The 27209-nt window shown below is 45.9% G+C and overlaps 1 protein-coding gene and 1 long non-coding RNA gene across 3 annotated transcripts in view; one reads left to right on the top strand and one right to left on the bottom strand.

Annotated features, from left to right (window-relative positions):
• The window catches only part of LOC118177711, an 11560-nt gene extending 3659 nt beyond the window's left edge, over positions 1-7901 (top strand). Inside the window, exons 2-3 of the long non-coding RNA XR_004755897.1 lie at positions 6805-6892; positions 7780-7901. This is a non-coding gene — a long non-coding RNA (uncharacterized LOC118177711). The remainder of the gene's footprint in view (positions 1-6804; positions 6893-7779) is intronic.
• Positions 5579-27209, bottom strand: LAPTM5 (lysosomal protein transmembrane 5). 2 transcript variants are annotated; one of them, XM_035345697.1, is made up of 9 exons: positions 26960-27209; positions 25905-26050; positions 18243-18336; positions 12018-12094; positions 11194-11322; positions 10557-10682; positions 9915-10010; positions 7372-7464; positions 5579-6374 (listed from the first exon to the last, which is right to left on the bottom strand). In XM_035345697.1, the coding sequence occupies exons 2-9, from the start codon at positions 25989-25991 to the stop codon at positions 6300-6302; spliced, it is 777 nt and encodes a 258-aa protein (XP_035201588.1). In that variant the 5' UTR covers positions 25992-26050; positions 26960-27209; the 3' UTR covers positions 5579-6299. The 2 variants fall into 2 exon arrangements, with proteins under 2 accessions (XP_035201588.1, XP_035201587.1); XM_035345696.1 differs by lacking the exon at positions 26960-27209 and having other exon boundaries at positions 25905-26297.

Raw genomic sequence — 27209 nt, 5'->3', positions numbered from 1 at the left:
TCCTTGTGCTGTGCTCTGCTTCCCATCTTCCCTTGTTCTTCTAACTTCTTTTCCTGTTTCCTAAAACCCCAGTCCTATCCTACACTGCTTCTTGGTGCCTTCATTCTTTACCTATCATTATACGCATAAAATTTCACAGGAATGTAGATCAGATGGAAAAAGCCAAGAAAAACGACATAGTTCTGATAATGCAGAAATGCTTTGTTTTGATTTGGCATTTTACTTTTCCAATTTCTTTTGTTCAAGTTCTCTTGTAGAAAGGTATTTTAGTTTTATATTTACATATTTCCAATAAATACACCATTATCACATTTAATATGGCAGTATAAATGTCACGCTGCAATGAATTGAAATGACAAAATCAAAATGAATCAGTCCCTAAGTCACTTAAATGACCCAGCAGAAGGGGGTGGCTTTCTGTGTGAAAAAGGAAATCAGACCTCCAGGATGTCAGGACATTTCCAAACTTCCACTAGGGTTCAGACAGAAGGCATTTAAAATGTTGGATTTTCCTTAAAAAGAAAGCACAGTGTTTGTAGCCCTGGGCTGTAAATACTTCCTAGAGGGAATCTGGCGATGTGGCTAAGTCACGCCAGTTGGCCATGGAGGCAGCAGAGCAAGGAGAGCGCTTGGGAAGAGACAAGCAGCCAAATCCTGAGTAGTTTACTGTTGAGTTTTATTTCACTCTAAACAAACGTGGTGGTTGTAGTAAACACAGCTTTCTTGCCCGCCAGCCACCAGAAAACTCCTACGTTTAGCAAAATACTCAGCAATTTTTCTGTCTTTTTCAGGTTTCCTTTGATGTTCCCAAGTGAGTGTTTCTGAGATGGATTTCACAGCCTCCATTTTTCAAATACTCAGAGAAATAGTGACAAAAGCTGCCATTTAGTCAAAGCTCCAGTTCCCATGGTTTATCCCCGCAGTGTTTCTGCACGAGTTACGGGGAGTGGAGGAGTCCCCCCCAGTCTGCTTCATTATCAGAAAAGTTATTTCCTGCACCACCACTGTACTGCAGAAGTGATATTCACAGCAGTGGGATCAGAATAAAGTATGAAACAAATGATGTAAAGGGTGAAAGACTGGAGAAATGAATGGCTTTAAATACAGCCCTTTTGACAACTCAAGATCAGAAGAACCACTGTTTATCCTTTAAGCTGCAAATGGCTGGCAAATATCCTTGTGCTCTGATGCTGTAAATAGTAAATGCTGTTTATGGCTAGTCAATGTTTATGTGTTTTATGGGTCACATTTATTTCAGAGGGATTGTTTTCATTGGCCGTGTTAACCTTGCCCACATCCCCCTGAGGCCAACATTACCTCCTGGGCGCTATTCCTGGCCCTCCTGCTGACCACCACCTGCAGAGCTTGGGGCAGATCCCTTCATGCCTTGACTTTTCCACCTGGGCAGTGCCATGATCCCTGGTCTGGCCCAGAAGGCTCTATCTGTCCCTCTAAACTGCACAAATGAAGCAGCAGGAGAAGACTTACCACTTGTGAAGATGAAGGTCACTCTGTGGGCAGTTTTTCTTCTCCAAGGTGAAGAGCCAACATAGCAGCTGGATCAAAGCAAACCTTACAAACGGACCAGGATAGGGATGTGTCGTAATAAGGACTGTGGGATCAGCCGAGAAGAGATTTATAAAATAAGTTTCACCGGTAGAAATATTGCAGAAATCCTGTGGGCAGACAGAGGGATGAGGGAGATACTCAGCTGGAGTCCATGGGGGCATCTGGCCTGATGGATGGATGGGCACACAGACAAAACCAGGGACAGCACAAGGATTTGGGCTGATGCGTGACCATGCTTGTCAGCGTCTGTCATTCTGGGCCACCACTGGGGACTTCAGTTGCAGCGACTTCATTCGACTGATGCGAGTAATTACTTTAATGAACTGTCTGCAGGAAAGCTAAAGAAAAAAACACAGACTTTTAATGATGTTTGATTAATGCAATTATAATGGCACCTGTCCCAGGCTCTAGGGTCTGATCCTGGCAGGTTTGCAGGTGCCACTCAAAGCAGCAGGAATGAAGGCAGGGAGAAAACCCAGCCGGGCAGCCCCGTTCCCCCCGCGGCGCAGGGCGGTCTGCGGTGACAGGGTGCTGGAGAAGCGCCACGCATCCATCACTGGGATTCCCTGGGCTGCTGCGGAGCCGGTCAGCACGTGGGCTTACGTCAGCCTGAGGAGGTGCCAGGGAATGCCGCCAAGTTGCTGTCTTTGCCCTCTTCAAGATCTATTTATACCCTGTGATGGACATCAGAATACCCTTGGGGTGGGAGAGCCCTTTCCATCATAGTGGGAGCTATGACTAGCCCTGCCTGGTTTTGAGCACTGTCGTTTCCCATCGCATTATGCACTGTTTTTGCCAAGTTGCTAGCAGTTACATCACGTTTCCAGATGCCATTTCCAAGTCTGATAGCAGCCGGCACCAGAAAAATGCTTCCAATCCTCCCTGGGCTCTACAGCCCCTGTACCGCCTGCGCCTGCCAGCTTGGTGGTGTTTACCCTCCAATGCGATTTGTAAAATCAGAACTCTTACTGAATTTCTGTGCCAAATCTCTGACAAAATTGTGTGGCCTGGATGGTTGGGGTAGCTCATGCTGGTTTGCCTCACCAGAAAATTCTCCCGATCACTGGGCAGGTTTATCAAACATTTCACTATGAGGCTGCGAGTGGCAGATGGGAGGACTTCCAGCACTTGTCTTGGGCTTGCAGCATCGTCTCAGCAGGACCAGCACAAGCCTGAGGAAAGGAGCCTAACGAAGAACTACCTTCTGTCAATCAAACAAATACTTCAAATGGCCCTGTCTCTTCCAGCCATGAGGAAGACCTGCAGGCAGCCCTTAGGGATTTGCTTGCACCTTTAGAGGCCTTTCTGCAGTCTCAGGTACTGAGCCTGGTTTTGAGTAGCCCAGGACCATCCTCACCCGTTTTGCCTTTTCCTCTCCTCCTCTGAGTGGGCCCATTATATTGCAGAAGCTGTTTCCTTTTCCTTCATGCTTCAGTTTCCCTCTCTGTGGCATAGGGAGAGCAGTGAGGTGTGTTTGGTTTAGCTTCTTTTCTTCAAGCAGTGAGAGGCCTTCAGTGACCGGAGGCAATGGCACCAGGATGCCAGGAGAAGAACAAAAAATGAAACCCAACAGACATGCTCAAAGCAATGTGCAAGACAGCACAGCCACTTAAAACAGAAAGCCCTTTTCCCACTCATGTCAAACACATTTCCAGCTACCAAGTTCCCTAATTTTCACTCTGCAAAAGGGGAAATGGGAGAGGGGAAACCAAAACCAAAAGCTTTTGCTTCGGTCAGGTGGGGGAAAACCACAGTCAAACAGGGAATCCAATGGACACCTCTGGAGTCCTGGAGCATCTCTGCCTCCACAAGATGCCACTGCTTCTGGAGGTGGTCCTGTCGCTCACTCTCACTTTTCTGCCCTGCCAGTGCTGACATTATCAGCTCAATCCTCCATCTGTAGCAAAGAATTGCTGCTCATTTCTCCTCTGCATTGAAAAAAAAAAAGGGGGGGGGGAGAAGGGGGGGAGTGGAAGTTCAGAGCAGCATTAAGCATATCTGTGTGAATTGGTTCGCAACTTATTTTAGAGAGACTCACATCCATAAATCAGTTTAGAGGTGAAAAAACAGTGCAACAGTAGCATATGAAAAAGAGTCTTTTATCAGTCTCAAAAACAGCATTGATAGTGCCATCATCTGACTTCTTAGCAAACTGGTGACAGCTCGTGTTTGGTTTGTGTTGGCCAAATCATCTAACATTTCAGAAAACCAAAACCATTTCCTGTCTAGAACTCAGCCCTGACCCGGCTGGAAACTCACAATAAATCTATACATTTTATCAGATTGTAGGTTTTTCTGAGCCAGGCTTTCACAGGGAGCTATTCTGAGCCCCACAGAGAACACACCGCACGAAGCAGAGATCGTCTGGCTTGCTAAGAGCCACAAAACATCAGGTTCATTTAGAAGATCAGGTGTGTACCTGGAGGCTTGACGGCTCATGCACTTTGAAACAAACCCCACCTCGCTGAGATGCCGAGTGTATTTTAGTTACTTCAGCTCTGTTATCAAAGTCAATTAACCCAAGAGGCTTGGGGCATTCCCATTAATGGGAATTTAATTAGGAGCAGAATTTGAGCAATTTAAAGAGATGAGAAAGGATTTTTTAACACCTTTCAGCTGGATCACATTGAAGAACTCTCTTCTGGTTTAGAAAACAAGTAAAATTACCTGCACTTCTCCTAATGAGGCCTTGGGCAGACCCAGGCAGCAGGCTCTTGGTTGGGCCCGGTCAGTGGCAGGCAGGGGGGTAAAGATGTCCTGGTGCCGTGGTGGCTGTCACACCCCACCTCGGCACCTACAAAGGGAGGGACTGTGTTTCCAAATACCTCCGTAAACTAATGAGGGGGGGAGCTCCACACAGGTTTGTGCCTTGGAGGTGACCCAGCCCATGGCCCCCTCCTGACTTGGCCTCAAGGACTGCAGCCATAGGGGCTAGTAGCTGATGGGTTGGGAAGCAGCCAGTTTCAGCATCCAGCCTGGTTTTCAGGACTGTAACCAAGAAGGCAGACAGGTGATGGCTGGAAGGTGTTGCAGACTAATGATTATTCATATTTTCAAAACTAATGATTATTCATATTTTCAGTGTTTTCTCTCTCCACCTAATTAAGCAAGAAATTAGGTGGAACCTTGATGCAAGAAGCTGGTCCTTCATCTACTCCTGAGAAGTTTCCTGGCTGAATTTTGGGTTGGTATCTTGCTCACTGGTCATAATTAAACAAATGCCACATTTAGGAACAGAAAAACATTCTTTTCTGTTTGCAACTGCTCAAGGAATTTGATGGGTCTATGCTTTTGAAGGTGATTTTAAGTATATTTAAAATCAGTAGGGATGTTAACATGACAGTGTGGTACACCCTTCCAGACTTCTTGTCTGTTGTTGGGTATCCTGGTCCCCAGAACTAGGGAGATGATGCACAGATGAGGGAAATCATCCCTCTTCAACAACAAGAATAGCAGCTTAAGCATGAGGTCAACATCATCATCTTAATCACCATACACTTTACTCATTCAGTGAAAAGAACACGGGCAACACTGATACTCATTTATACTTTGGCAAATCTTTCATTGAAGTTTTTGTTTTGTTTCAGAGCAGAGAAAGAATCCCAGGCCATGGCCCACACTGTAGATGATATTGGAATAGTTATTATTGAGCAAATCACACTTTCATACTAAGGGAATTTTAAAAAGCAGGGAACCCTCCAAAAAGGTGAGCAGATGCTAAATTCCAGCCACCTCTCACCTATCGTTAGCAACATTATTCACTAACACCTACACAGACCGACCTGTGCAGTGCGGGTCATGGACGTGCCACAGAAAGAGCACTGAGGACAGGATCTTTATCAGCAGTGATAATGTGCAAGAGGAAGGAACGTGCCAATGGGATGACGTCAACCTAAACCCAAAGTATTAGTTTTGGCTCACTTTTTGAAAAATTAGTTAATTTTTGCTCCCTGGTGACATGCTCCACACAGTAAGGACAGCACCCCTTCAGAAATCAGACAGCAAAGGATTGAAGCTGTTAACAGTTTTTCATTATTTTATTGAAACTTATCTTTCAATTCACACTAAAAGAAAAAAAAAAAAAAAAAAAAAGCAAACACTCAGATATAAAATGGCAGAGCAATACTGTCACAATTCCAGCATGTTCTATATTCTGAAGTACACATTAATCATTATTGTAAGCAGACAGAATGAAAGCTGCATTGCTGTTCATTTGAGAACTTTTTTTTTATTTATTTTGCTGATCACTTTCCCTTAGGTCCTCATTAAAAGATGCTAGTTAGCATAGCATACCTCAGGGTTGGGCTATCTCAGAAAACAGGTTATTGCTTGTTTTTTCCCCACATTCCACTTCCTAAATGCCTCATCTGCTGGGTTAGAGATGTAAGACAGATGAGAAGCAGCATCCTGCCTGACAAGGGATCCAGGCCAATGCCTCGATTTCCACAGTAGGCAGACGTCAGAGCCCAGTGATGGGAACCTCTGATGCCTGGTGCCAAATTTATTACAATTAGCACTGCAACTCAGTAATACCAGCTCAAAACTGCCAGTGTAGAATGAGGCACCAGCACCAGTGGTTCACCGTCACTCTTCATAGGCTCTTAAAGTGAGCTGGAGTGTAATAAGCATGATATGCTATAAGTAAGGACTTCTCAGTGAGGCTGAGTATCTGTCAGAAGGGGTAAGAGGCACCAACAGCAGTACAGATGTCTTCTCTCCAGGAGTGGAGCTTAGATTGCGACGTAGGGCGGTGGGCATTCTTTGGAGGGCAGCTCTAAGGCTTCCTCATACGATGGCAGCACAGCCTGAAAGAGAAGAATATTATAGTCATGCTCTGGGGATCACATGAAGGGTTCCAAGTGAATTTATCTTGGACAAGTTTCTCTTCCCAGTTCAAAGTAGGGGAGAAGAACCGGGTGGGTGGTAGGAGATGTAGGGCAGAAATCCAGAAGAGTTGGAGGTGAGCAGCTCTTTACAACCACTTTGCTGCCAGTCCCACCTCCGTGTCCCAGAGCATTGCCACAAGTGGACCAAAACTCTTTAATGCCCAGAATATAAGGCTCATTGCCTAAGCAAAGAAGCTAAGCTCAGATCATTGCTGAGGGCCTTGATGCATACACAGCAGGGGCACACACTGCTGCAAGACAAGGCTTGTATTTGCCAAATTTCAACGAGACAAATGCCTAAGCTTAGCATTTCATATTCTTCCTCTTTAATTCTCATCCCTCTTTACAGTATCTCTCATTTTTGGAAAGTCTTCAATATTCTTCCATTGTGTCAGAGCAGCTGGATGCTACTATTAAAGAGATCACCGGTAATCTAGGTATGGACATTGATGAATATATATATATATGCACACACTGCACACATATTTTAGCATGCTTAAAATGAAGGGTGATGCACCAAATCTCTCAGACATTGATCCAGAAAAAGGTGAAGACAAACTTAATTTTAAACAGGGGTAGCACTGTTAGGCACAGAAACCGAAGTTGACCTGAAATTTTAAACACACCTGCAGATCAGAGATTAAAAGTGATACATTCTCGTTTATCTACTTTCTCTGAAGTCTGGGTATCAGCTTCCTTGCTGATATCATTTATAAAAAACATTTTATAAAACCTTCCAAAGGCAAATTGAATGAAATATTACATAATTGGAAATTGGTTATTAGTACCTGTCAATGAACATTTGAAGGGTTGAACCATCTCTCAGACCACCAAAGGAGCAAAATTAAGGATCAACATGCATCTCGCTATCTAAACCATGCCTTTTCATTACAAACCTAAAGCAGTCTTCACTCACCTTTTCAGCTGCTTGTGGGTCAACTTTCACACTGCCTCTCTTGCTGGCTTTAATATACTTAAAGCAGCTCAGGACACATTTGAACATATAGGCCTGAAAAGGAAAGGAAAGTCCTCCATTTTACTGCATGCCAACAAGAACATTTCCGCTTTTGCCATCAGCCTGGCACTGTCCTTCTCTCCTTGAGAGATATCTGGGACCAAATGCCCCAAAGCCTTACATCAGTCTGTCTTGATCCTTTCCTAGAAAGGTGACAACTCCATCTATTCAGAGCGGTCCACTGGTGTGGGAAGTCAATAGGACTATTAATGTAATTAAACATAAAGCACAAGCTTAAGACTGCTGAGTGCTCAGTGTCACCAGGTGGGAAAGGAAAGCATGTCCTAATTTTCATGTTATTTTTCTTAGCAGGCTACAAAGTCTGGATGTCTCAGAAACATGTGGATGGGCACGAAATCCACCTCTCAGAGATCCAAGGTCCCCTGGTCAATTAGGACTGGCCTGAATGGCCAGGTCATTCAAGAAAATCCTATATTTTCATTAGCTACACTTTTCTGAGAAGACTGCCTTGCACCTCACAGAGTTACAACATGCAGTAAATAGAGAGCTTTTCTGAGAAAAATGGATCGATTGACAGATTATGGCACAAGAAAATAAGCAAGGCTTGTGAAACATACCATATTAAATAAATATTTTCCCGACGTTGTGCAGTGAGGCGAAGTCGTGTGCCTCTTATTTTTATTGGCATAAGACCGTACTTTAAAAACAGTTGGCATTTTCAAAGGAACATAGGGAGTTATATGTCCCAAGAACAAGCCATGTAGCTTAGGATTTCCCAGAACAATGAGGGCTGTTTGTCTTGACACAAAGCCAATACAAAGAACAAGAACAAGGAATGAAGTATCTGAGTTAAAGGAATCTGCCTCTCAAACAGACTCACAGAGATGAGGAGGTAAATCCAAACTTTAAGCACCTTCAGGGAATACTGCAAAAACTTTCTCCTTCTAAAAGCCTCTTCATACAGAGAGCAAACATGCAATACACTGAAGCCATCATACAAACTCTACAAAAAAATAGTACTCAACACCTAAAGAAGCTCCAATAAACTAAAAAAAAATATCATATAATAATAATAAAAATCCTTTCTTTGACTTTGATTTTTCAGAAGAGTTTGCTGCAGAGCCAATCCAGACTCTGCACTGAATTCTGTAAAAGAGTTGGCTTACATTAAGGCTGCTGCAAGCAATAGCAGGTTCGAGCAGAATGCTGTAGTACACACAGCTTATGCAAAGGGCTCATCCCATTACTGGCTAACTAAGGAAACACTTGAGTTGGTGTAGGATATCCTTTTCCACACTGGAAGTGGAAAACACTGCTGGCAGCCATTGGCATTACGAGTGGATGGGAAGCTTGTCCTAAACGTCAGGAGGGAACAGCAGTGAGCTACTTCAGAAGTAATTATATTAAATAGTTTCTTTTCAGATCTGAATCACTGGGAAGGAACTCTCATGACAGCAGTTTTGCGAGACATAGACGATGGAAGGGATTGTCACTAAGTTTGAAGGATGGATTTCTGACGATTTATTTTGGGGACTTTTGAGGACCTTAGTAGACCAAGGAGTAAGTGCACCTGTCCACTTCATCTTTCAGATTATTCTTCCCCAATCCCTCCTCCTGCAAACTCCAGCACAAAAACTCATTGCAAGTCTTGTAACTAACTCTATACAAAATTCAAACCAACTGATTTGTCAGGTCACGGAGATTTCTGCTGAAAACCCACACAGCCAGCTAGGATTCAGGGTTATCTCCACTCTTACTGCTCAGTTCATGCAAATATTAAAATATATGCTAAAGCCATGCCTGCAGTGCAATCATACAAAAAGCTCCACTCCACACTGGCTTTTCTGGCCACCTAGGAAGAGTCTACATAAAAAATGTTTTCCAACCAACAAGTAGAAAATTTCTCTGTGATAGAATCTGCTCAAGTACCTGGAGAGATGAGATTTCCTTAGCTGGTCTGAAACCCCTCAGTGAAAAATCTGTTCTCTGATCCACTGAAGCAGGAAGAACAGAAACCCTCTCACGGTGGAGTTTTCTAAGATGTAAGCAGAATCTAGCAGCTCATTGCTTTTAATTAAATTTCAGAATATCAGTGTGCATTGTTCTGTTTACATCAGTGCACATACAGAACTTACCCAAGTGGAAGATCTAACCTGCTGTTTAATTATCTATTTTGTCACACAGTAGCAGAATAGTTTCCCATAAGTTGTTTTCAAACATCCTTTTAGAGATGAATGGGCAGTAAGAGTTTTTGAATATGAGAGAGAGCTTGCTTTGTAACTCACACGTGCAGAAGCATAAAAACAGTGACCTGAGTATTAGACCTACACTAAGGCATGTCCTATTGCACCCAAGGAGAGACTGAGAAGGCTTTCCAAGGCCCTGGAAGATTTGAGAGAGTAGAAGAACCAATTCCTCCTGTCCCTCAGGCAAGGAAGCTTTATTTCAGCCTTCACTGCTCACCACACCCTGCAGCTATTTACCTTCAAGAAGAGGACAGCAATGAATGCAATGGTGAAGGTGACCATCACTTTGGCATATTCCTCTGTTGGCAACTTCTCCAGGGTTGGCAAAAAGCCCTGTGGAAAGAGGTAGAGGGTCTCAGTCAAACGCTTGTTCCCTTTCCCATTGTCACATAGTGTGGTGGATATTCCAGCAGGTTTGTCAGCCTGCCTCTCAGAATGAGCACATCTCCAGTTACTTTAGGGTATATCATAATTATTATTATTGTTATTATTGCTGCTAACACTCCTTTGGCAAAGATCTTCAGAAGACTATTCAAATGAGAACTAAAAGTGTGACTGTTTAATAAAGATGAAAAGTTGATGCATTTTCAGTGTATGCAGGCAGGCTCTATCCAAATCATTTTGCTCTGCAATTTGCATCCATAAGATTCTTACAAGAAAAACAGAGTGTACTTTTAAGAAACACATGCATAAGCAAGCTGTCAGTCAAGAACACTGTGTTGGTGAGAACATATGGAAAATCCTCTTTTATCATCAAACAGAGCAGTTCTGCATTTACCATAGGGATCAGAGAAAGTTTACTTTGTCATAACAGCCACTGAAAGAAACTTCTTAGCAGTTCACGGCATGACAAATCTGCTGGGCTTGCTCACCACCTACCCCGTTGTCTGAAGACTTGAGGCTGAGATAGGTGGGGACCTCCATGTAGGAGCTGCAGAGGGTGAGAATACTCAGGCAGAAGTCCAGAAGCTGCAGAGCCAGGAATGGGATCTTTGAGCGTCCCTGCTGCAAGGGCAAGAAGGGCAGGGAACAGGGATTTGGTTATGATTACAAGATTGTGTCACGTCTATAGATTTCCCCCATTTACACAGGCCTTTGCTTTCATCTCATTTACAGCCTAAACTATTTAATTCACTTATGCAAGCCAAAATGACTAGCAAACCATCTTGTTGGGTTCGTTTATACTAGCTCCTCTGAAGAAGCCTCTAGCTGGTGCTGTGATATTCCTCGCTTATCTCCAGAACACTCACAACAACCTCCCCAGAGCCCTGAGACAGAAAATAAAATCAACAGGAAGACTCCCAGACATGAGAAACTAAACATTGTCCCAGCTGTCACTCGTTTTCCTCGTGGATCCTCTAACCCCTAAGGATTGCATCCTGCCTGCAGCCCATGTAGGAACCACCTCCATGAAGAGCTGTGGTCCAGGGCAGCGACCCTGTAGCCCTACATTTTGTGTGGGCATCCACCCCATCGAGGACACCGAACACCATCCTGACAGCGAGCTGTGACCTACCATGTGGCTAAGGGATGACACAGAAATGATGGCTGGGACTTGTATGTAGGAACTGAACATCGTTAGGAGGCTTAGTAGAAAGTCCATGATTTGTAGAGCAAGGAAGGGGATCAGGAGACGTTCCCTGTTCTGAGAAAGAAAAGCAATGCCAGTTATTTCTGTTCTGAGTGAGAGAAAGAGAACAGCTATCGATACCAAAAAGGACATGCATTAAGGTACTTTGAGAACAAATCCTCTCCAGGAATTTCTGCCTCTAATTCCAGATATTGTGGTGACAAATGCTTCAGAAACAGTGAAGAGCATCAACATTGATCCCCCCGCCCAAAAAAGTTTCCATCAACTTTCACATTGTGACCTTGACACTTGATCCCACCAGAGCTGCTGTTCAGCTACCCCAAGTTTTGTGCTAAAAGAGTCGAGTTCCCAGACCAATGCACAGTCACTTCTTCTGAAATAGAAAATGAATCCTCATGTACTAGGGGAATTACGGCTCCCCTCCGAGACCTGACTTGCAAAAGAGCAAGGAAATGAGGCAATACAGCAACACTTCCAAATCAGAGTATTTCCATCCCATAACATAAGAAATAGCTTTGATTTAAATGTCACTCAGTTTTGGTGAATCTGGCATTTAGCAGCCTTGCAAATGAGCCTGAAACTGCAAAACCAGTTGCTTTCCCCCTGTTTTAAAAGGGCAGAGATATTTATCTATCATTTTGGTCTTATTTCAGCGTTTTCAATGAGCATCCTCCAGTCTTTCCCCCAGTACCTCCCCTAACATAGAGAGGCCCCGACAAGCAGCTGAATGTCATTTGTGGAGAACATACCTTCACCACACCAAGGAGCAGGTTGAAGCTGATGATGAAAAGCATGATGATCAACAGGAAACTGGTGATGACATCGGCTAAAAGAAAGCAAATTAATTTCCACATTACTAAAAGCTGGAGTCTAATGTACCTATTCAACCGTACCTCTAGGGAAGAGTTAAAGTGTGATAACCCAGCAGAAACAACTGCAGATGTGACAGAATGAATGCTATGCAGCCGAAGTGCTGGTGATTGCCCTCTTTTCACTTTCTGCACTCACTTTTTCATCTGTCTTGGAAGTTTCTGTTACTTTAGCCCTCTCCTGGTGCAGGCTGTCAGCTCAGGCACATGGAAGCCAGAAGTCTTTATTGCCTGGACTGAAATTTTAAATATCCTGGGCTAAGATATTAAGGTAAAACAATAATAATAATAAAGGCAGGGTAGTTTTAGGCATGCTAGGTTAATAAGTCTGAGCAGGAAATTATTTGAGACTCACACAGATAAACAAACCAACAGCAAAAGCTGTGGCACAATCTGCAAGATACTTCAGCAGGCAAGAAGCACAAATTTCAACCACCCACCACTAGCATGGACCACAGAGCTTCGGAGAGAAATACCTCACCTCCATCCAGTCTCTGTAGTTGCCAGATGCAACATCCTCCTTAAAAAAAATGAACGTGCAAGGAGAACAACATGAGGTAGTTCTGCCTACAGGGCTAGGTAATCGTTGTCAGCTGTTGTGGGCCCAGGAAGGTGATCCCTGCCATGTGAGTAGCTTCCTACTGAACAATTCCCAGGAAGCGATTTTCCCTCTTGGTATTGCAGCCTGCCCTGATAAGGACTACCAAAATTTTGCTTGCACTGAACACTAGTCATATTTGATCTCTGTAGCAGTCTACACGGTGTCAATTTTTTTCTTAAAAAAAAAGGAAAAAAACAGCTCTCTCCAAAGGCAAAGCACTGCTACTTTCTTTATCCACCTCTGCATGATGCACAGTCTTTTGTAGTGCCTCCTCCAGCTCAAGCTTGATTTCTTTCTTATTGCTTTACCTGGATTTAAAATAGCAACACATTATTTGGGTCTCCAATTCCAAAATGCTTGAATAAAGGGTTTAAATTTATTAGAAGAGAGCCAAACTTTTAACTTTTCTGACTTTTTTAAAGCAACTGGTGCTTTCCAGAGGTACAACATCCCTCAGAGGTCAGAATGGTTTGATTACTTGCTTGTTTCCCCCCAGCTGGCAGCCCAATTTATTCCATGACTATTGAATAAATCCAGTCCCTAACTATATTTTTCGATTACTTCTTTAAGCCCTTCCACTTGCTTTCATAAAGAAATATAGAAATTATGCTGTCATATATTGGATTCCTTATCTATTCCAGCTGCAATGAAATACTTTCACTGCTCCATATTATAGAACTCCACCCCAAACCCTGTCTCAAAGACACCACACCACCTCGGCCAGCCTTGAGAATTTTTGCCAATAGCTCTGGTAGCACATTACATTTCCAGGGGATGGGAGATTACATTAGTGTTTGGGCATACACTAAGTTATCTTTAACTCAATTCCTATCTTTGCTAACAACATTTTTGTTTGTTTGTTTATTAAAAAAAGATGTCGAGGTAGAGAAGGCCCTCTTTTTCTGGCTGGTAATCCCAACACCATTTTTTGCAACAACAAAATATTTGCCCCAGAGCAGTTGCAGGTATGCCATAATTTGGCCTGTGAGGGACCAAAATGCACTCAGCTGTCCCCAGTCAGAGCAAGAGCTGTGCTGGAGAAGGACAGACCTTCCACCAGCGATGCCTGGGACATCTGGCAGGAGAGGAGCAGCCATGAGCTGCAGGAACTGCAACATATGCAAACTGTCAGGCGTGCGTCTAGCTCTAAGCAGCGTGGGTATGGACAAATGCCAGCTAAAGAAATGACCGAAAATGATAGCGATAAGATCTGGAGCCCTTCCAGGGTTGTAGAAGACCTGCCTGACAGCTGGGCTGAGCCACAGCTGGCAGCCAGACAGGGCAGGTGGCACCAACACTCCTTGCTGCACAGCCTTTGCTAGCAGAGGGCACCCACTATCATTTAAACGCATTGATACAGCAGTCAGATGTTCTAACTTCCCTTACTTTCTTCTCAAGTAGTCAGGAGCACGCTTGAGATTTGCTGATAGAAACCTTTAGCCTGAGAAGAAGCTCTGACCAGCACTTCCTTCCCCAAGCATGAGAAACTCCTTCCCTTCGGGAGCTCGAAGGGAAAAACCCTCTGAGGAGCCCGCATCTCCCGGAGGAGTACAAGTGGCTTATCTGGAACAAGAGAGGCAGCCCCCTTTTTTAAACTATAAATTATGAAAAAATGAAACACACAAGAAGAGGAAGAAGTCTTAGGAAACAGCAGAGAAAGGAAACCCAAACCCAGCAAGCCCCAAACGAGAACAGAGAGAGGAATGATATGGTGCTGTATTGCAGAAGAGGCTGCTCGCAGCTTTGCAGCTCACAAGGGTCACGGAAAGAGCCCGAGCTTTGAGGCAGAAAACCAAACCCACCTCTCAGAAGCAGGAGAGTGGACACAAGGCTGAGATTCGGTGCACAGAGAACCAAAGGTTAGCACAAGGACAGCATAAGCTCCAAATAAAAAAGAGCTTGACAAAGACAACACGCACAGTGTTGGCAGAGATGGATGAAAAAGCAAAGAGCCCTAGCCCCGCTAAACCCCATTTTTCCTTGTTCTCCTCACAGAACCAGCAATCAGCTGCCTTCCCCAGAGGGGATTTCTCTCTTTAGCATGGTGTTTCCTCAGATTCAAGGCAGCTGTGTTTTTCTGCCTCTTTCTGCCTGGTCTCATGCTTCAGCTCTCTCGGCAGGCTCGCTAATTAATGGGAAAACCGGCCATTGCTTCTGCAGGCTAATTGTCCAGCTGAACTTCCCAAGCAGAACCTAGGTTAAAGATAAAACACAACACAAACAAAACCCTTTCTATTTTACAGCCAATAAACTGGCTTGGGAAATACAAGCAAGGCTCATAAAGCTGTGGTTTACCGGTTGTATTCACAGATTGTCGAGGATGGTTTTGTGCTGCTGACAAGCTGCAGGGAAATGTTTCTGGACAGCCACATTCGAAGGATGGGCAGCGCTAGCAAGGGAAAGAAGCTTCCCAGTCCCTTCAGCTTGATCCGCTTCCGATCAGAGCAGGAGGGACAATTTTCTGAGTGGGATATGGGATATACAAGCACACAGGTCCAGGCATACCATGGTATTTTTCTTGGCTGACAGGGCAGAAGTTGAAACAACTTTTCCAGTTGTACTTTGCCCACAGTGATGATTTTTATATAGTCATTAATGAAAAATAAAAGCGATTAAAATTCAGGCATACGAAAAGATGTGAATTGAAGACATACTAAAGATCTGAACTATGGCAAGCAGTGGGGTGTAACAACTCCCATGACAGAAAACCAATCATGGAAGTGGCTTAGAACTTGTAAGGAGGTTTTAATTGAAATGTTTTGGGGGGATTAGTTTCTCGTTCAATTTTTTTCCAGCAAGAAAAGCTAGTCTGCCAAAGCTCGTATTTTTTTAAAGACTGAAGCACTGCCAAGGAGACTTTTGCTAGAAACACTTCTCAGCTCCAAGAGGAGGTTTCTAATAGCCTGGAAATGGAGGAGCTGCATGTGAAACACACGCCCAGCTTTCTGCTGTGTGTGAGACAGAGCCTAACAATGTGGACCTGATTCTTCCAAATTGCATTTGAATGCCCCAAATCACCACACGGCAGAGTTTATTTCCTGTTCCCTCTGCCTGGCCAAATCAATCTTGTGTTATTGCTTAAATAGTACGTAGGTAGTAAAGTTTGACCTGTTTTAGACTAGCTAACATCCTGGCGTTAACCCCACTATGGGTGGGAAGGTCATCCCGAAGGGCTCCCAAAGGACAGAGAAGAAACTGGGTTCTTCCCATTTTAATACAACATTTTTAGTAGGTCTTCTATTAATCTCTTGGTCAACTTTAATTGAAAAGCATATTTCAGAGGAGCGCTCTAGGTCCCACGCTGCCTGTGGCACCTTGTAAACCAGCATGGAGTGGCAGGCTGCTAGGGACAGAGCATCCTGCTTCTGAAACATACTGCTGAGAAACCCTAAGCGAGCTGTGATTATTTATAAAGAGCTATCAGTATTTTTTTTGTACTCTATCATTTATCGGTGGAAAGCATTTTCCCATAAACCTTGCCTTGTTTATATTCTTGGGCCGTGACTACAGTGTTAGCATTATATATTCTGAGACGTGCTTTAATCTGGCCGAATCTACAAATAGAGCAGCAGATGCTGAGGGCATCTACAGAACCTCTCCCCAAATTGTTCTCCAACTCTTCCATCTGGGTTTTGAAGTCCTATTGAACTTTTTATACCTCTTAGCTCTCTTGCTTCCCTGCTACTTTCTGGAAATAGAAGGGTTGTGCTGTGTTTATTCCAACTATATTCAGAAAGCACTCTCAATCTCTCAGGCAGAGCCCTTTGAAAACGCTTGGGAAGAGAAGCCAAGTGGAAGTGCTGGGGATTTCATTATGAAATGTTCCTTTTTGTGTAGGAGGCAGTGGAAGAGGGGGAGGGGGAAGACCTGTCATTTTGATTGTGCGGGAAGAGGGGGGGCTGTTAAAAACAGGGCCAGTTCCACTCGGAATGGTTCTGTTCTTAAAGAAAACACTCCAGATTTGCAAAAGTGCACATATTGCTTAGAAAGCATATAAAGGTTTAGTATGGAAATTATCTGGAAAATCTGTCTTAATTTGATTCTTTTTCTTTTAAAAATATTTTACTTAGATACTGGAAGAAAAGTGAAAATTATTGGCCTGAGATGAGCATTCTGCAAAAAATCATGAAAAACACTTGTCATTTTATGTAACTGTATCTGTGGGAAAGTATTCTGCTCTGAAAATATCATGTTCAGTTTTCAGCACTTCAGATTACTGAATTAGTCAGAATGCATGTGCATATTGTACCATCAGGAAAAAATGTTTCCCACTGTGCCCATGTCCATGCCAAGTGTACCAAAAAAACAAGAACAAATATACAAAAATACCCACACCGCCAACCAACCAACAACAACAAGAAAGAAGGAAGACCTCCAGGCCACACTTGCATCATATGATTTTTATCTGTAAAATTAAAATTGGAAACCTATGTTACAGAAATGGACAGCTGGGATCTCCTACCTATGTTGCGCTGATCCCATCAAGGAACGAAGCAGGGCTTTGTAGCCTGTTTGGTGCATTGCATGTCGCCCAGACAGCAGCTATGCCTGGTGCTTTCCACAGCCTGACCCCTGCCATGGGGGCAAGTGAGGCTGGGGCGTGCAGGAGGCTGCTGGGCTTGGTCTCCCTTTCCTCCACTCTCAGGGGTCTCTCTGCACATTTCTGCAGCCTGGGGGAGGACATGGTGGAAAAGCAGGGAACAGGCCAGTCCTTGCTGCTGTGGGTTGCATTTTGTATGGGGCTCCTTACGACTTCTCCGTAGGGAGAGACGGTGCAGGCTGGGGGAGTCTGGTTTCCTGCTTTCTGAGCACAGCGGGGAAGGGTTATCTCAACTTGTGGTTTTACACCGAAAAGTGACTAAGAAGAGGAAAAAGTACCCATGCATTTGTCGTCTCCAAACAGCTTCACGCCAAATTAGCCTGGCTAAGTAATTTTTGAGGCTTGGGGAGTTATTTTCTCCTAAATGGCACCCTACATGAGAAATCTGCCTGTCTCTGGAAGCTGAGCTAGATCCTCCCTAGATCAAGCAGTAGGAATTCAATCAGCTGTGATGAATGTGATGCTTGTGACCATTTGTGAGATATGAAACAGACTGGCTGCTTTTTGCAGACAATGCATTTTCTGAAAAAAAAAAAAAAAAAGAAACAGGAGGAATTTGGGGCAAAGGGATGGGAGTGGGAAAGAAAAAAGGAAAGCTGGAGCAGTACAAAGGCACTGGTGAGTTTGAGCTGAGGGCCTGATCCACACCCCTCTGAAATAAAGAAATAACAACTTCACTGAGAACATATTTGGTCTCCAAAAACCAAATACAGCCATGGACTAAACCAAAATCCAAATCTGTAGAGCCTGAATTTTCTCTCCAAGTTTCAGCTTTTGGTCCATCTGCTCTGAATACCAATTTCCATTTCCCTTTGATGAAAAAGAAAACAGACCCGATGCAGGAATTTGGGCTCCCTTTCAACCCCCCTGTCCCCCGCTGCTTTCCAGCAGCCCTGCCACCTACCAACTCTGTAGTAATCCTTGTCCAGGTCTTTGCAAAAGCCTTTCCCGCTTGCCACCTCCAGGGAATACTCGATCAGCAGCAAAATGCTCATAACCTAGGAGAACAAAGGCAAAAGACACAATTCAGTGGGCCACAGGCCAACTTCCCATCAGCAGATTTGTTTCCAGGGAGCACACGACGGCCCCAGTCCTAAGTGCGGCGTGGCTCTCCAAGTGAGACAGCCACGAAGGGTTTAAAATCCTTTACTGGCAAACACGGAGGGAAGAGTTATCAGTTTATTAATGGTTTGGGTTTAACTGCCTTTTTTTCTGCCAGCTTCTGAAATAGGATGGAGGAATTATAAAGTTATTAAGTTTTGTTTCAGTATTTTCTTATCACGGAAGTCCTGGCTTTACATGTTGAAATTGCATTTTGCTTCGGAATTGAACTAAACGTAACAATAGAATTTTAAAGTGCAAAAAGAAACACAAAAAGAATGGAGATCTCTCTGTAGGTTCGGATACACTACTTCATTGACAGAAATATCATTTTCCTGCTTTTATTTATTTGAGAAAAACCTGGAAATGTGTTTTTTTCAAATTGAACCAGAACGATAGTCTCTCTCTCCACCAAGTTTCTGAGCTGTACTGCCAAGCTGCGGACTCAGGGCTGAGCTCAGTGGGCTGTGAGGTGGCGTGAGGTCAGGAGCTGTGGTCTCAGTCCTAACCCTGTACTTCTGCAGTGAAAAAATCTCTTCTAACCCCCAGGGTAGAGAGAGCTCCTGGCTCACACGTAAGGCACTGGGAAGTCAGGCTGCAGCTCTCTAAGGCTGGAAGCCTCACCACAGAGCACCTCAGACAGCAGGTCCAGGGAATTTCCATGCACGTAAACCCAGAAAACAAAGAGCCACAATGCCAGACAGCCTCACCACAGCTCCTCCTGGGGACAATCCCACCCTGCCAGCCTGTATGCTACAGACAGCACACCCCAGGGCATCACACCTGCTGTGGATGCAAGAACAAGAAGTCCAAAGCCACAAGGGAGCATCAGTCAGTGCCCACACAGTGTTGTCAGAGCAAACACCTCCTCCTGGGGTGAAGCACTGCCCTGACGCCATTTATTGCTCCTTCATCACCTTTCTGATACTTCCAGCACCGTGCAGTTTGGAGGCACGTTTCTGCACCACCACGCCTCCCATATTGTTCATCTCTTTCTTCCTCATCCTCCGTTCTCTGCTGTCCCTCATGCTCGCTGCATCCTTCATTTCTTCTGCATTTTTTAGGCAGGTGCAAGCTGGAGCACAGCACGCCCTGCCAGCCCTACACACACAGCTGCGGCTTCCAAAAGCAGCAGAGGGTGTGCTGGGTTATTTTCAGATTGGCTTCACAGCACGGGGAGCTGAGAGGAACGCTGCTGCTACATTCCCTGGGGAAGCAGGAAACATGGGCTTGTCATCCTGCAGCTCCATCTCTCACTCTCCGGACAAGCTCTCTGACCTCTCTGCCGCTTGCAAAGAGCTGCCACGTCTTCTCTGCCTGAGCTGTACCTCTGTCCAGGAGGACCTCTTGCCACAATAACCTGAGAGCAGAGCAGGAGTCAGACCAGCAAAAATGCAGGGACCATCATGCCCCATGTGATTTCCTGCAGTGGCATGAGAACTGAGTCTGCAGGAGAGGAAATCCTGTGCCGTGCAAAAATGTGGGAACCCGCGCAAACCTGGCTCCATCTTCACCCCACCAAAGTCCAGCTTTGGGAGCATCCATTCTGCACGCTACTTGGGACAGGAGGCAATAAAAGGACCATCAGCAAAAAAAACAGGTCACTGTGCAGAGAAAGCCATTTTACGTGAACTGCACAGCCTCTGCCTGGGAGTTATCTGACCCCCGCAGTGATGCAGGAAGCCAGTATATCTGCCACCAAGACCAACGCAGGCTCGCGTACCGTGTAGCTGAAACAACTTTTCCGCAATAGCTGCAGCAGCCTTTCGTTTCAACACTTGCTTAAAGAAGTGATGCAGGCAGGGAGGAACCGGAACAGCTGTGGTTGTGCTATGTTTGCAAACGCCGCGTGTGGGAAACAGCACAAAACAAGCAACTGCAGGGAGATGAGACAAGCCTAGCTGTTAAGCAAGCAGAAGAGAGAACACATTTTGTCTTTTGAAGAGCGGTGGCTGGAGGTGCAGTGCAAGATCTAGGCAGAATTCTGGCTGGAGTCATGCAGTCGGAGGCATCCTGCACTATGCTTGACATTGCAAGCAAGCAAGCAAAACAGATGAAAGGCTTTGCATTGGCCCAGAAATGGGGAAGCAAGGCTGGGAGGGCAGCAGTGATGATGGCCTGTAGCAGAGACAGGAACTGAATGCAGACTCTCCCACTGTCTGCCTTAGCTGAAGACCAGGAACTATCCTCCAAACCAAATTCATCAGCTTTCTTTGCCACAAGCTGCAAGCACAGTTTCCAAAAGAACTGGAGCACAGCCACAGGGTCCCCGGGAGCCCTTCACTTCTGGAAGGAGCATCCACCAAGCCACGCTTGCTGCAGTGGGGACTGCGGCCCGGTGTCCCACCCAGGGCATTAGCCTTCTCTTTGAATGCAAATTCTGTCTAGCGTCAGAGTTGGATGTGTCGCATTTTCTCATTTTCTTCTGGATTGTCCAATATCCCACAGGTTTTTTGTTTTCTTTTCACTGTACAGCAAACAAGCGTTGTAGTTTGTTTGAGAGGCTGACAGATCTCCTTACAGGGGCACAAGAAAATTAACATGAACTCAGTCTAATGTAATAGTGTTTAAACTCCCATGGAAGCGCTGAGCCTTGCCTAGGATGAAATTGAAGCAATCTCAAGTTTCTTTACACTTGATGGTCTCTCCTGAGATGTAAAACACCTCTTAACTAACTACACGTGGAGATCCCACGCTGACTTTGTCTGCCTTAACTTTTCTAAGTATTCCTGTACACGCTCCCCAAGAGACTTCGCTTTCCTTATTGCTGCTGTTGGTCAAACTCCTCGACTATCAGCATGGGAAATACAGGAAGAAATAGCTTTTTTTGGTTTCTGTTAAACGGAGGCCTACATATCAGATAGGAAACCCAAGCACAAGCAGAAAGATTGACGAGAAGATTTTTTAAGTGAAAGTTGGTTTAAACTTTCCATTTAAAAGGGCTTTTGCATAGGGAGAATGAGCCAATGAACACAATGACATAAGAGATGAGGCTCCCTGGGCCGTTGCCTCGGCTTTCCAACACAAATGCAGAGCCTGGAGCAGGGGATGTCTCCATCGCCCAGCCCTGGGTCTGACACCGGGTCCGACACCCCACTGCCTGGCGCGAGACAATCCGATCCGTTCCTGCAGAGAACATACTCCCCAGGGCTACATGAATGCTCTCCCTCGAGATACACCCTCCATCTCCAGAAGAAACCAGAAAGTCCCCATTTCAGACAGACACGAGAGCTCTGAGCAACATCCTGTTCCCTTTTATTGCTATGTCATGATAGCAGAGAGAGTGGTTTAAAGTAGGAAATTTCACCTCCCGGCACTCAATTCACAGCCTGCTCAGCGTGGTGCTTCGCCCAGACCCTCCACTTCTTATTTTCTCTCGGATGGCCACATCTAACAGCCATCTCGGTTGGCTATTAGACCTGTGACCCCAGGGAGCGATGCAGGAGTAGAGCCAGTCGTTAACCCAGGACAGCTAATTTAAGCAAGCAAGGGGGTGTCTTGCAAGGCAGAAACTTAATTGCACGATGCATGCAGCCCTGTTCCCTGGGGAACAATTCTTCTGCAGCTGCAGTGGGGTTAAGCTGCTGCCAGAGGCTGCATCATGTGCCTTCTTTTTTTCTGAAATCTGTGCCACTTGACTAATCTCCAGATTATTTATATTTATGCACGTGGCCTTGGTGTGACGGCTGCTCCTTTTTTTCACACCCAGCCTTTTCAGAGAAAAAAGTTTGAAGCTGTAATGAGCAGGGGTCAGTGGGGATAGTGACGTGCTGCTCTGGCAGTGCACGGGGTGCTGCGGAGGCTCCTGGCAGCGGAGCGTGCAAGCTGGTGACACGTGGCACCTTGAAGGCAAATCATACCACATATAAATGCTGTATTTTCAGTGCTTCAACATTTCTTACTTTAATGTTAAAAATGGTTATTTTGGCAGGGTAGTTGAGGAGTGTTTTCAGCTCCCATTTGGTTTCCTTTCAGAGCGTTTCATCTTTTTCCTTTCTGCTGCCTTTTCCCCCCTCTTGTTTGCATTCTGGAGATGCACAGGGAGGGCGAGGGAGCAGCACAGGGGCTGCAGAACATCCTGGGTCAGCCACAGCCTGGTGAAAGCACAGGGAATTGCAGCTCTGAGCCATCAAGAGCCACATCCACAGGTGAGGGCTGGACCTGGGGAAGGTCCCAGAGATGGGACTCTGCTCCCTGAGATACCAAAGAGAAGAGCACAGCTGTGGCAGAGGCCAGACCAAGCCACTGAGATGCTACTTGCCAAGACCTTTTTCTCTAATCAAAGACTAGGTGCAAATTAATTGCATTTTTCTGCCCATGCTGTACACACAAAAGCAATTGCCAGGCTTTGCTCTTGAAACTGATGTCAAATAACTTGAAATCTCTGCAAGATCCAATGAGTAGAAGGACAAATTCCTCCACATGCTTCCTTTGAAAGTCACCTGCAAGTCACCTCACAACACCTCGTGAAGCTTTGCTAACCACACGACTGTCCCCTCTTCCTTCCCCTCCTTCTCCTTCCCCACTTGTTTGAGCACACCCATGATTTATTTCAACTGCCTATGAAGAGATCAGCAGTAAGACAAATCTAATTTATAGGAGGACAAGACATCGCCACAAAGCCTGAGAGCTCGTGTTTGATGGCATTGCTATCACCCAGCATCGCTATGATTCATCACTGGGACTCCCAGCAATAATTTACACTGGTACAAACCAACAGTATTGATGTAGCAAATCATCCGTGTCGCTGCTGAGTTATAAATTCCCTTTCTCTTCCTCAGTCCACCTGCAGCAACATCATCAAAAAGGTGGAGACGAGGTAGGAAATGAAGAAGGTTGCGATTCTTCTGCGTTAGCTCATAAAGCAGGAAGACAGGACAACCTACTCCAAAAATCAAACTGGTTTTCTTGAGGATCTGTGGAAAAGAAACTGACTGAGATGACACAACAGGTACAGACACATGGGGACCAGCAGGGACTTGGGGAGTTACAGGCTCTGGGATTGCAGTGACGGTCACTGTCAGGAGCCAGCAGCAGTGGGGTTGAAGGTTCAGACTGCCTCTGCACATTCCCCAGATGCTTTTGTGGGTCAGCCCACATCTTCAAGAGCATCTCTGGCTCCTTAATCTACACCCCAGCTGCACGCTAGCTGCTAATGCTCCCTGGCACCATTACCCTGCACTGATCTTCCAGAAACCAATCTTCTGCTTTTTGTGTTTCAGAGGCTGACCCTAACCCCTCCTGCCACCAGCCACATCCAGCCAGACACCGTGGCAGCAGCTGAGCTGCACATGAGTTATTTTAAAACGGCAGCTTCCTACCCAGGATACCAGCTACGGGTGGGCAGAGGGAGAAGGACCCAGCTGTGGCCCTGCAGGGTCTGCTCCCAAAGCGTGGTGAGATCCCACAGTGTGTTCGTGTGTCTGGTGCAGGGGGGAGCCAAATTATGTCCCAGCAGAGCAGAAAGGGGGCACATGCAGATGGCTTTGGCTGAAAAATGAGAGAGTTCAGGCCTCATTCCCACATGGGCTATCCTGACTAAGTCCATGCCTGTGAATGGGCTTACGACACAGGGCGAGTCTGTTTCATAAATATGCTCAGAGTCACATTCAGCTGCTCAGTGCAGGCTTGTCCCACGTAAAGGAGGGTCAATGGGTATGTCCAGCACATTCCTCTGGAGAAATCATGTCGTAGCTCCCTGTCATGCATTTCCTGCCTTTGCACAGATCTTTCGTTTTGCCAGTTCCTCTTCAAATCTTGGGTAGGCTTCCTATAAGCTTCCGTTTCTAAACAGTTCGTGACCGTCCCTCTGCAAAGGCTACATGTTTAATTGGTTGTCAGAAATTGTTAGTGCTCCGCTGCTAACCCTCAGCTTTCATACAGCTCAATTTTTGTGTCTTGGAGTCATGAAACTACGCAAGAAATTCGGCAATTTCCTTTTCTTTAAAACAGAGATTATAAGTTTTGAGCTTGTGGTGAGTAGATGAGAAGCCTGCCTGGGGGGTAATCTAGATGCTCAAAAAGCAGAAGGCAAAACAGGCTATAAAATTGCATGATTCTTTAAACCAATCATAATATTTTGAGGTCCCCGAATTATTAAAATTTGGCATTAGAAATGCCATTACAGCACCTGGCTTTCAAGTAACTCCAGGGGGAATGTGTTGGCAGCTAGGCTGCACAAAGATGCTGTGCAAACCCAAATGTCTCTGCTCTCCTGCTCCAGGGTGGCACAGGGCCACCTCCTGCCCCACATCATGGAGCTGCCAAGACTCTGCTCACCCAAGCAGAGCCACTGCCTTGCTCCGAGCACATCTACCCCGTTGCTTGCAGCCTCCAGCAACCCCTGGTGCTGCTGCTCCTGGCATTTTTATAAATCCCTATCCTTCACTGAAAGCTTTCCCTTTCCCCAAAAGAAGCTAAACTGATCTTCAGATTCTGTTGCCCTTAATTTTATGAATCAAATCATCTATTGGTGTACGCAGGGTTGGCGTTATGGAAGTCAATATTGTTACAGCAACACATGCTGGACCCCAGCCTTGGATTTGCGTGAGTGAGGAGGGGACTATGGCACAGTGAGGGCATACCTGGTTTGCTCTGTCTGCCCCAGGAAAGCTGGCCAGCTCTGTGGCAGGACCATGGCACATCCTTGTGTGCATGGCACAGCTGCCACAGATGCCAAGCTGCGAGTCCCCGGTAGCTGTTATCACCCTGTGGGCTCCCAACCTGTGACTGTGCACACCGAGTGCAGCAGAAGGGATTATTTAAAAGTGCCTCTGCTGCACAAGAAACCACATCCTCAGCATGACTCAAAGCCACCTGAAAGCACTTCTCTGCCACTGGGCTGGGGGGGAAGAAGCATTCCCCCCCAGGCTCTGCCGCCTCTTCTCACTGCCATCTGCAACCACCCCCAGCAGCTCACCAGCTGCTGGCAGCCGAGCACAGCTGCGTGTCAAAACGGAAACCAAAGGGTGCGTATTAGCTCCAAGTGGCCGTACAGAGGGGAACAAGGTCGCTTTGCCCACCCGGCCATTGCTTGCCCCAACGTTCACATTGCCCTGTGCCACCCAGTTCCTAACCGATAGGTCCAGGTGGCTGTGCCGAGCCCTGCGCGAGCTTAATGCTCCTGCGTTAATGCTCCTGCATTAATTAATGCTCCTGCATTAAGCTGCAAGGGAAATAACAGGAAGCAGAGGTGGTTTCCACAATCTCCAATGGGTCTAGCTGGGGAAAAATAGTTTAAAAATCCTCCCAGGACAATAAATTTCTCCATTTCCCCTGCCTCTCTCCCACCGATTCCCTGAACTTGTGCATCCCTTTAAAATCATTTGCTTTTCACTTTTGGGAGCACAGAAGTGTGAACGGTCAGGAAGCCTGGTGATTTGCAATAATTGCACCTTCTGCAAAGATTGCACCTCTGCCTCTCCCTTCTCGTCTCCCCCTCCCTGTCCCCCCTTCTGTAACTTACCATGTGGAAGATCCCTAGAGCGACTGTTGCCGTCTTGATGTTGAAGAAGCAACATTTTGGGGGCTCGGTGGTCGTTTCGGTGGTCATGTTTGGATTCCTCCGCACAGCTGGGAGTTAGAGGAGTTGAATTTGCAGCAGCTGCCCCACTGCAAAGCGAAGCAAGCAGTGCAGTTCAACTTCCTTCCTGGTCTATTAATGTGTTAAGTCATCTACACAGTCACATGAGGTCTTTGATTTCTCAATAATAAAGAAAGCAAAATTGTGTTGCTTTTCTGACAGATCTTTAACTGCTTGCACATCCCAGATGGCAAATGCAAGCACAAAAGCTGCTTCGGGCAAGTAGTGGCCAGCAAGTGGGGTGTATGGGGACAGGCAGGCACCGAACCTGGATGCAGCTTTGTCCTACAAAATCATCAGAAACAAAAGCAGGGGGCCGAGAATTTCACCTTAAACTTGACCCACTGTTTTTGCAGTGCAGCATCCAAATTCCTCCATCTGAAGCAGCTGCTTCCTTGCCAGAAGTCACCGTTCCCTGGAAGTGCTCCTGGGAGCTGGTGCCTGAGCAGCCCCGGCCTCCATGCCCAGATGGGTGGTGGGAGGGCGAGGGACAGGGTCCTTGGCCACGGGATCCAAAGGTTCAGGATGGTTGTGATTGGCATCAGTCAGCCCCTGGATTAGAAAGGTGAAGCTGCAATAAGATCTGAGCTCAGGTGACTTAGCCCCCATGCAGCACGTCTGTGTCTGCTTGAACTCATTAAAACATGCTCTTTGCTACATATTTAATCGTTCTTTTTTTTTTTTTTTTCCCCCTTCTCCTTTCCCCCTTCTTTCCTTTCCTTCTCTTTTCTGTCCCTGTCAGACAGGGCTTTAGGTCGTGCTTTAGCCCTCCTGTGGAGCAGACCGGCTTGAGTTTCTGGCTTCCCGAGCAAGGCCTGGAGTGGCGAAGGGACACTCACACAAGATCTCTGGGGACTTGGGCACCTTCTTGCAGCACTCACCAAGCTCCTTGTTTCACTCTCCCAGGTACTTAGTCTAGCCAGCATAGCCAGCCTTACCTGCTTTGGAAGAGGCTTCTCCTGATTGTTCTTCACGAACCTACGAGTACAAATTCCAGCTCAGTGCCAGGGAGTAGCTGTCCGGCAGCCCTCCGAGGCTGTAGGGAGTACCGCAGGTCCATGGATGGTATGGATGTGCACTGGAAACCTTCAGCCTGGCCGAGTGGATGCTCCCAAATGCCACAGAGGTCACACAGTGATGCGTTTTTAGAGAAAGTCAGGAGTCCTGGGCAGCGTGAGTATAAAATAC

The sequence above is a fragment of the Oxyura jamaicensis genome, chromosome 23, assembly GCF_011077185.1.
Source record: "Oxyura jamaicensis isolate SHBP4307 breed ruddy duck chromosome 23, BPBGC_Ojam_1.0, whole genome shotgun sequence".
In the NCBI taxonomy this organism is placed as follows: Eukaryota; Metazoa; Chordata; class Aves; order Anseriformes; family Anatidae; genus Oxyura; species Oxyura jamaicensis.
This window is presented reverse-complemented; position numbering and strand designations above follow the sequence as displayed.

Excerpts from the sequence above, each read along its gene's own strand:
- LAPTM5 (XM_035345697.1), bottom strand. The coding sequence starts at position 25,991 with ATGACCACCGAAACGACCACCGAGCCCCCAAAATGTTGCTTCTTCAAC. Across the intron at positions 18,337-25,904 it reads CTCTAGGGATCTTCCACATG|GTTATGAGCATTTTGCTGCT; the intron begins GTAAGTTACAGA and ends TTGTTCTCCTAG. Across the intron at positions 6,375-7,371 it reads ACCCACAAGCAGCTGAAAAG|GCTGTGCTGCCATCGTATGA; the intron begins GTGAGTGAAGAC and ends CTTCTCTTTCAG.